Consider the following 10,370-nt stretch of genomic DNA (forward strand, 5'->3'; position numbering starts at 1 on the left):
GAAGGACCATGGGATATCCACCAGACGCTGCTCGGGGGGGGGGCAGATTACTGACTCACATGCCCACTGTTTTCTGAGGTCACATGTCTCCACATGAATGGGATGTTGGGGGAAGCGAGGCGCATGTTTTATTCTTCCAGAGCAATCGGGACTCGCGATAAGTGCAAAAGAATACACTTTTCTCCCTTTTATGTATCGAGAACATTGCACATTAGTGAGGTCAAAAAGGTCAAAACCGGAGTGGCTTTCCACCATTTCTACAACCAGAACGTGTTCGCTTAGGAAAGAGGATCCTGGAAAAGCAGTTAGCTGCTGTAAGTATAGATTCACCGGAGGAGACAGGAAACGAGTGGTGAGACGAGGCCGAGAGCTTCTTTCAAAGTGGTTTCAGGCTGCAGCTGCAAGAGGCCGTGACTCGTCTCCTTCAGCCCGAAGGGGGCTTCGTGGTTTACGGATTTACTGGTGAACGCACACGCAAAATAAAAGGGTGCATCCGGGAAAAAAAAAGAAGTATTGTTTAAACCGCAAGTATGCGCTCGATCCCACGAGAATGCTCCGTCCTTTGTTTCCACTCTGCATTCCTCCCGTTTCAGTGTTACAGAGAACACTTTTTACTACTTACTTTAATACTATTTAAGAGGCTGCAGACAAAAATGTCTTTTGTCTCATTTTGTTGTTCAATAAACAAGAAACCACGAAGCCTCGAGAACAATTTTTATAACTCAAAGTTTCTCAATCCAGACAAGAAACTGACAACAGGAGAACAACGATTAAAATCGGAAACAATAGCAGTTTATGTCATGTCAATAAGTACCAAAAAAGTGACGTATTGGTCTAAAAAAAATAAGTAGTTTGATGAATTCATTGAATAACAATAAAAGACTTACTCCCAAAAGAAGCCAACGTATTATCATGTTGATAATTATAATTAATTATTCAAATGTTTGATCAATAACATGTCAGAAATAATTGAAAACAGCGTGTTTGGCATCTTCAAATGTCTTGTTTCATTCAACCAACCCACATGTATTTAGTCTACTATCATAAATATTCTAAGCTGATCACTGTGATTGACTAATTGATGAGTAGATATTTGTTCCCCCTTAATGATGGATCTGAGACTTGTATTCAGAGGCAGACCCAGCCGCTGTGGTACCACTGCTTCCCGCACCCGCTGCAGGTCACAAAGGTCATGGCGTCCTCGTCGGGGCCGCTCTGCCTCACCCACGCGGGCAAGAACAGGGCCCCCCTGGACACCTGCGTCACCCTGCAGTCTGACCCCCCGCATCTTTTGCAGCGCACCTTCTGCGTCCGCGTCCCTTCTGGCGCCCGGGGGAGCTGCCTCTCGCTCACGCCCCGGGACGAGTACTCCTCCCTGAGCTGCCGGAGCTCTGCGCCGGCCATCTCCTCTGCAGACATCCGGGCGAAGGCCTCGGGGGACAGCGCGCCGCTCAGGAGGCCCCGTCGCAGATGCCGGTTTTTGTGATTCCTCAAGTTGGCCACCTTGCTCCTCACGCAGGCTTTGTATTTGATGGAGCGGTGCAGCTCGTGGACGTGCCGCTCGATGTCCGCGGCCAGCTCTGCGGCCTTGCCTCCATCGGGAAGTTGGGGGCGGAGGGCAGCAAGAAGGAGCTGAACACATTTGGACCTTACTGGTGAGAGGCTGCAGGATGCGGAGGAGCCCTCTGCAGAGGAAGAAAGCCCATCTTCTGCTTCCTGTTGCGCACACTGCTCGGAGACTCCTCCGTCCTCGTCCGGTAGAGGCCCCCTCTGAGAGAGCTCGGGGTCCTCTGTGCCTCGGGTGTCTTCGCCGTACTGCCTCTTCCACTTGGACAACAAGCTCTTCGCCGTCTTCTTCACGCCGTCGTCAGAGCAGCTTTCCAGGAGCCCGTGGAGACGTTTAACAACGTCTGTCGTTTCCAGCTGCTCCGCCGTGAGATGAGCCTTATCGAGGTCACCGAGGAGGGTCAACGCGTTCCCAAAGCTTCGGTCTGCATTGGATCTCTCTATCTGCACGGCACAGTGGACTATTGCTTTTGCATCCATGGTGGCTGCAAGAAGAGAGATAACTTAAACAGTCAAAATGAGACCTAAACCATAAACATCTCTAACATAATACACACGTTACAGTTTGTACCGTTCAGCATTTAGAAATATTGCTCTCTGTGTTCACCAGCAATCCCTCATGGTTTGCAGCCACTCCACAACAGCAGGAAGCCTGGAAACGTCTACAAGGGAGCAGCCATGTTGGATTTGTCTTGAAAACCGGAAGTGGCCTGGATTCACCTCTAGATGGTGCTGCAACCTCACAGGATGGCACGCTCATGAGGGGTTTTGTCCATACGTTTCTAATGAAGTCACTAAATATGCATGAAGCTGAGCATTTATGACACCTATTTTATTATTAGATTTCTTTGTTTTTCTCTTTCAATCTCGTCCTGGATCCTGTGAGCCTCCTCGTGGTACTTTGCGGTGCATCTGTTATTGTGTCGTGGCTTGTCTCAAATGTACTGCAGGATTAGCTCTTCATGTGAGGATTTATCTGCCTATTAGGCTATATTGCCTATTCAGATCGCTGTGTATTTTCACAACCCTTTTCTATACGCTGACAATAACAACAAAGCTGGATTAACATCTGTGTCAAAGCGTGGGGAGAAGCGAGGGGAAGTATTCCTATTAATCTGTGTGATTGTGACAGATGAAGGATGTGATACCGTTAGAGGATTGCATATTGTGCTGCGTGCAGAAACACGCAGCGGCCCCTGCATACCAACAGTCCATTTTAAAGAAGAGCCGGGACGGTGTCGCATAACAAGATGAGCCAGGCCTGCTCAGCTGCTGTGCAATTATGTGTTATGAAGGAGGGAGATGAATGAGTGTGGAGGATAATTCGTGGTTGTGGAGCTCAGGCAAGAAAGGTTTCCGTGCGTCAAAGAGAGACTAGTTAGCGGGTAGTTGTTAAAATGTCCTCGGGGCCAGTTTGATATCATCACACACAGTTCAGAATAGAGACAGTCTGGGTGTACAGTGCCTTTCACCCTGAAAGACACTTTAATGAATTATTCTGCCTTCGAAGGATGTATTATCCTCACATCTGTCGTGACGTGATTGATGGACTTGACATAAAGAGCTGGAGTCCTTTGGCAGAAGATGGCGGCCTTTGAGTACACGAATCACACACACTTTGGCTTTTTTGATCATTAATTCACATCTAATAGCGGCGCCATAAATCAAAGTTCGCTCCCGTCCAAATTACACACGTTATTATTCATGCAAATATAGCTCCACGACATATGACATCACCCTCTTAAATCGGGAACACACTGCTTCAGGCTCTCAAGTCTTCAACCCGCAGCTTGGGAATGGAAGTGGGAGCTTCCAGGAGGCTTTTAGAGACGTTAATGTTTAACTTTTGTGTGTCAGTTGAAAGGAGTTGAGCAAACTGTGTGTTGCTTCTATACATGTGTGTGTGTAGGGATGGGTGGGGTCCAGCTGGGCCTCCAGTGAGGAGACAAAAACAGCCGACACACTGCAGGCCTTTTGTTTCTCCAACCGCACACGACTGGAATACCCAGAAAAGACACACAGGGCTCCTCGGATCTTATCACTCCACCGTTGTGCCCTCGCACGCTCCTTCCTCGTCTGTGGGAGTGGAATTTTACCAGCGGGCCCCGGCCGTGGCGTCCACTCGTCAACGGGTGGCGCTCTCTGCGCTCTGTGCTGCTTCCACTGGAGCTGTGTGTGTGAAGGAGTGGAGTCCTGCTGTATCACATCCTGCTTTTGTTGTCTCCGCCTCTCGTGCAGACCACGCCACACTTGATGGCGTGTTCGCATGAGCACACACGCTCACACACACACACACACACACACACACACACACACACACACACACACACACACACACACCCCTTGAGATGCCCCGAGGAAGAGGGCGGCCTCTCTTGTTAAAGTGATCAGTTTCTTCATGGGCAGACATTCATGACAACATGGTACGTCCCCCGAGAGACCCCCACAACCTGAGAACACCCCCCAGTGTACACAATTATGGGGGGGGGGGGGGTTGTGTATTTCTTTCTTTTTGCTGAGAGGAGGGGAGTCTTTCATGGGAGAGTAGAACACTTTCCCATCATACCGAACGTCTTCATTTCCTCTTTGCTTCCTGGTTGCTTCTATTTTGCATCTGAGCTTAATTTTCTTGTGTGGGTGTGTGTGTGCGAGAGTTTGTGTGTGATGGAAAGGTGGGGGGAGGGGGTGTGTGTGTGTGACCCATCACACACACACCCATCGTGACCTTGAGGGTGATGACAGATGACTGAAGTGGCCCTTTTTTTTTTTCTCCTTCTCTTTGTGCTTCCTTTCTTCTGCGTTGCCGACGCTCTGAAAGGTTTCTGCGTTTCTATTTTCGGGGGTTAGAAACCAGACAAAGTGTCAGCGTCTCCATCTCGTACTTGTTAACGGCCTCAGGCAGGAAACCCGAGGCCTCAGCCCAAAACGTGCAACCACAAAAACACTAGCGACTGTTATGTCTGGTCTAGTTCATCTCAATATTGCCCTTTTTTTTCTTCCTCCTTCTAGTGAAGCTCTTGCCAAAAGAACAGAAACAATACGGAAGTGATATCAGTGTGTTTGTGGTTTTCACCGAAGTCACAAAGTCACAGTGACACAGATGTTGGTGCTTTGCTTCCGGCATTTTCTGGTGATGTGACGCAACAAACAAAGCTCCAAAAGGAAAATATGAGTAATGATTTTAATACTTGGATCACTCCGTGGTTACAACCATATGTTCACCCCCGTTACCCCCCCTCTCTCTCTCTCTATCACACACACACACACACACAGGTGTGAGGATTTGCTCTTTTTCAATCTGTAAATAGACAGTATCATCTTTTAAAAGATAAAGAGGTTTTTATTGTCATTGTTATCATACAACGAAATTTCGTTCTATGGCCCACGGCCAGCCAGTAGCAGCAAACAACAAAGATAAACAATGTACAAGATAAAAAAAATACACAAAGAAGAATATAAAAAAAATTTTACTAAAGTAAAATAAGATAAAATGTGTGCATTTGTTTTAATAAAGTGTTTCAGTAAATAATGTTTACTGGTTGCATTTTAATCGCTTTTTTTTAGTTTGTTTACCATCTATTCTTATTATTGTGAATTGCCTTTTGTGAGACGTCCAGCTCGTATAGACTCAAACAGAACGTCCATAAAGAGCCACGACCTCACAGGTAAGTCACAAAGTTCAAACAGGTGTGTTCCCTTGAAGATAAGTGCGTTTGTCTTGCAGGGCGGCGCCTCGTGTGTGAACGACCGCGGTAAAGAAGGCTTTTGTGGCCGCGGAGGGCAGAGATCATATCATATGAGATGATTCTGTTGCTGCTCAACACAAGAAAGAGTGTTGGAAGGATCCAGAGCATCTCTGTACAGTACGACAATCAAACTTGCACATGCATTATGTATTTTCTTTATATTTTTAGCCCTTCTCACTTCTCTGGTACGCTCTGCATCATTGAGTCTGAATCTCACATATTAATACTCATAGGTCTGAGTGTGTGTGGTCAGGACACTTCTTTACCTCTCCCACCTTTCATCCTTCTCTTCTCCCCTCTTCTTGTTCTATCATTGTCCCCTTGTCCTTCGTTTCCTGCTCTTCCCCTTCCTCTCCTCTCTCTTCCCCTCCTCCGACATCCTCCATTCCTCTTGCTCTCAGCTGTCTGATGGATGCACGATTAGGAGCCTTAGGAGGACCGAAATAGTGTGCGCAAAGAGGACTTAAGGTACACAAAGAAAAGTGAGAGAGTGTGGGATGAAGTGTGTTTTCAGACACAAGCAGTGGAAATGCACACACACACACACACACACATTTACTGTAGCCATGTGTTAGTGTGCTCGCTCCCACAAATGCCTGCGCGGTCATGTGGCGAAGACGTTAGCAGCCAACGGAGAGCAGGAGTCACCGCCTCTCTCTCTCCTTTTTCATTCTGAAGTAATCAATAGAGACACACGCTGTACACAAACACACACTGTTTGGTTTGAGAACGCTGCAAAGAGATTAGGTGTCAAAGAAAAAGAAAAGGTGCGATCACACCGACAGTTCTTCGGTCTGAACTAAAATAAAAACACTGAATAATCAGCTTTTTCTTTGCATTCACTTCCATCAGCTCCAAAGTTGGATTTAACGCGACACTACATCCACGTTGAGAGAAGAAATAACTCGATCTTCCTCCTACAGAGGAAAAGCTCAACTTTGCTGGTGTGACCATAGCATGTGTGAACTAACATTAATGAGTGTTATCGCTGACGCTTTCAGCATGACAAAGATAAATACGACGTCTTTAAAACTTCTGCGGAGAGAGAATCTTGCAATTACCACTCGTAACCACAGGGGGCGCTGTACAGCAGAAGTCGTGCTTGTAGGACTTAAAAGTGGCTACGTGCTTAGCTAAGAGCGCGGCGACCATTATACCCGCTGAACATCCCCCACGTTAGCGTTGTCGTTGTGGCCGATGTTAGCGTTTAGCTCAAAGCGACGCAGAGCTGCAAACATGGCCGTTTAAATCTCAGCGTTCCAGTGATTGAAGAAAAGGCTGCGAGTGCAGAGGTCAAGCCAACGCCTCCAAACACGCTCGGTATGAACACACACAACTGGACATCGCACACGTCTGATGACAGGCCATCTGCGAGCGGCTGCCTGGTGCTTCTGCAAATAGTTAACCTCTGACCTGCCCGGAGGATGCTCACTGAACTTCATCCCTTTCAGCAGCTAAAAACTCTATTGAGAGGATGAAAGCTGCTCTCTAAGTAAGGTTTGGCATGATGGAGACTTGGGGACATCTGAAGACTCAGAGCAGGTCGTGCTCTGTTCATCCCCCTTGGCTTTCAACTGCAGTCCTTTTGTTACTCGGTCGATCTGAGGTAAACCCCAACGCTGCGTCTCACTTCCTCCCCTTGAGCCAGCGTGTAGCACTCGTCTCAGTCCGAAAGGGGAACTTTAAAGTAAGAAAAACATCCACGGACAATGTGCTGGCACACGTCTTCGAGGAAGTGACACTCAACAGGAAGATGGCGATCCGTCGCGTTGTCTAGCATCGAGGAGCGGCAGCTCGTTTTACTTGAACTCAAGTGGAAAGTTGCTAAAATAGTGCAACCGTCTAATAAATGTTTGCTTCGGGACTTTACCTTGAAATAAAATCTAACTAAATTGATTTGCATTGACAACCAGTGATACAATTTCATCAAATGTGCAGAGAATTGTGATTTTAGCAGGTGCGTCTCTTCACAATAATCCCTAAAAGCACCAAAGCGTGGTTCATTTGACAAACAATAAACCTTTCTGCCGTTACTTCTCATGCACCCAACTTCCTTCTAACAGTCAAAGACTGTATTTGTCATGTGTACTCGACTCTGGCGGAGTGGTTCACCATCTCGACCTCATCTACCTCAAGAAGAATGACATAACAACGACCATGTGAAAGGGAAAAGAAGGCAGGAGAGAGAGAGAGAGGGAGGGAGGGACATCGATGATGTCATGCATTTCATAGTAAATGACAGGGAAAGGCAGCGGGGGAAAACAAACTCACGTCACACTTCTTTTTTTTTTTTCTCTTTCTCTCAGATGGCGAAACAATGAGCGACAGCTGCGACGCAGACCTTCACATTTCTGCAGATCTTCAGCGATCTGGCCTTATTTGGCATCCTAGGAAAGGAAAAAAAGGAAGGAAGGAAGGAAGGAAGGAAGGAGGCAAGGGGCCAAAATTCCACATGAGGTTTTGATCAAACCACGACCAGTTGTCTGCTACGAAAGCGGTTTAACAATACCTAAAGGCCATCAGGTCAGCCATCTTGAGGCCTGGAGTCTCTACTTTTAATAAACTAAGACATGCTTCTCCACACATGATAAGCTTGATGCAACTAGTTGGAGTGTAAACACACATCCAAAGTAGCCTTGGAGCTCGTGTAGAGGTTTCTTTGTGTGCCACTGGCTCGGTGCGGCGACCTCCGAGCACAAACAGTTAATTTGGACACATAAAGACACATTCAGCCGCTCACATCTGACAAAACAACCAACAGGAAACAGAACAGACACCTCCTTGTCTGCTCTCCGCTCGCCGTTTTCAGAAATAGTGGCCCCCGTCGTTATCAAGCCAGGGTCACACTTCCTGTCTTTCTGCTGCTCCAATTCGCGCAAGGGATTCTGGGTAGGGACTGGAGGTACAGGAGGCCTCGACAACCCCCCCCTCTTCAACTTTCTCCGCCCACCTCTGCTAGGAGCAGGAAGTCAACGTTCCCACTTCCTCCTTGGCAAAAGCAAATGCAGAAGTGGAGATGGTTTAGGTTGGAGGAAGGTCACTCTCGGTTCTCTATCTGAACCTTCTCTATGTCCACTATCATCCCTGTTATCAGCTTCGCATTGTGTGTATTGTGTGTTCTTCTTACCACATGTACTGTTTGCTATTGTGTTATGTTTGTTATGGTCTGTCAAGGGACTACATATGCAAATTAGCTGCAGCTACGATGTGGTACAGTGCAGTTTTAACTGTCACACGGAGGGTTGTCAAAGCCCTAACTATGACCTTTAGCAATGCCCTCTGCAACAAATCACAACAAATCACGTAGAGGACATAAAGATCTGCAGAGCAACGGTAGAACGGCTCTGAACGCAGTGCAGACGAGACGCGAGGACTTCCTGTGAAGCGCTGCGAAACAGGAAGTCAGCGAGTGCAGCAGAAGAAAGATGAGCCGGGTTGAAGAAAGTGCGGTGCGCCTGAAAAACTCCCATGATGCACCCCACTCCAGAGGATAATTATATAAAAGTATCCCAAGTGGTACACGGGATTTTAACTTCTCAGTCTCTCTTTATAATTTTTGGAGGGTGTTTTTTCCCCTTTTATTTCTGTTGTATTATATATAACAAAGTAGTTAAGAGGTTAATTAAGGAGGACATACAAGTAAAAGGTTGTCAGACACTGCTGGGTGACGTCCGCCGTCGCCTTAATGAACACACCCCTCCTCCCACATTCCTGGAACAATGGCCGCTCTCTGTACCAAAAACAGTGTGCTGGAGTAAATACGAAATAAAACACTTGATGTGATAACATATTGTCCGTGCAATGTGAAGGTTGTCTGACTGGTTTCAGTGAAACAGAGGAAGGGGGCCGGCCCACATTCTTTAGAGCTGACCTCACGCTACCATAATACCTGCTCCAAAAAACAAAAAGAGGCGATGTAAATCCCCCCAAAAACCATCTGAGACACTGAGATAGATTATTTGTTGCGACACATACTTTAACTATTTCCGCGTGTTTCTTTTCCTCACCCACATGTTTCACATTAAAAGTGTGTGAAAGATGAACGGAGAGTTAAAATAAAAAATAAAAAATGCATGAGCAGTTTTCGGCAAACAAGTTAAGCACATATGTTACATTGCTTGGAGTTTCTGGGGGCTGAGTGGAGAGGGAACTGTTTATTTCTTACCTTCTTCTTCTTTCTCTGAAAGACGCTATTACTGTTATCGCCGCTTCGATTACCGGAGATAAGGGGAAAGATTGGGAAATGGCTGCACGGAGAATGCTCATTCGTGTCCAAATATGGTTGCACGCTGGCAAAAAGCTGAAAATGAGGTAAGAGCGACAGATTTCTGTGTGTGTGTGTGTGTGTGTGTGTTCCATGTGGACGTCCCAGGAGGAAAAAGCTTGTTTTTTTCGACGCCCACGCCATGAAAACAAGCGGCCGGACCCCGGAGCCCAGGTGGAGATTCAAAGCAGTGACAGTTCACACACAAAAACGCCTTGTTTTCAGTCACAAAGATGCCTTCACGGCAGTCTTTTATTCTGGCGAGTCCAGGAAGTCTCATGCATATTCATTTGTCTTCCCCTTACTATACCTGCCACAGTCAATTCATCAGCCCAATGTAAGTGCACGCACACACACACACACACACACACAGGCCGCTAATGAGCAGGAATGCCCACAGATCAGTGAAACAGCACGACAGCTATCGCCGCAGGAGGGGGGGGGCGGTTCCTCTTATTGGTGGGCTGTTGTTCGTGCCCCCCCCCGCCGTACTCAGACAATGGCAGGCCTGGTCTGGCTCTTCCCACCACGGGCGTGTTAATACCGTACAGCGAGAGGGGAAAAGATGCCACAAGGAGTTCACTTTCTATCTCGAGATCAAATGTTGCACACGTGTCGTTTTAAAGCCGCTTCCTGCCGCGGTTTCATGGGGACCGCGCGGGTTTTTGTGGGCAAATGGGCAATTTAAAAAAAAAAAAGGTAGGAAAATAAGCATCACATTCAACGTCACCAGAGGAGACGATTTACTGCCATAAAAAAACTAATTACAAAAAAAAAAAAGGTGTTACTTTCCA

General features: G+C 47.0%; 1 protein-coding gene across 3 annotated transcripts; it reads right to left on the reverse strand.

Annotated features, from left to right (window-relative positions):
- Positions 1–587: 587 nt before the first annotated feature.
- On the reverse strand, positions 588–9,574 carry LOC117742813 (transcription elongation factor A N-terminal and central domain-containing protein). 3 transcript variants are annotated; one of them, XM_034550470.1, is made up of 2 exons: positions 9,478–9,574; positions 588–2,051 (listed from the first exon to the last, which is right to left on the reverse strand). In XM_034550470.1, the coding sequence occupies exon 2, from the start codon at positions 2,044–2,046 to the stop codon at positions 1,129–1,131; it is 918 nt and encodes a 305-aa protein (XP_034406361.1). In that variant the 5' UTR covers positions 2,047–2,051; positions 9,478–9,574; the 3' UTR covers positions 588–1,128. The 3 variants fall into 3 exon arrangements, with proteins under 3 accessions (XP_034406361.1, XP_034406353.1, XP_034406344.1); XM_034550462.1 differs by lacking the exon at positions 9,478–9,574 and adding an exon at positions 2,157–2,271 and having other exon boundaries at positions 588–2,053; XM_034550453.1 differs by lacking the exon at positions 9,478–9,574 and adding an exon at positions 2,138–2,271.
- Positions 9,575–10,370: the final 796 nt, after the last annotated feature.

The sequence above is a fragment of the Cyclopterus lumpus genome, chromosome 2 (assembly GCF_009769545.1).
Source record: "Cyclopterus lumpus isolate fCycLum1 chromosome 2, fCycLum1.pri, whole genome shotgun sequence".
Lineage (NCBI taxonomy): Eukaryota > Metazoa > Chordata > Actinopteri > Perciformes > Cyclopteridae > Cyclopterus > Cyclopterus lumpus.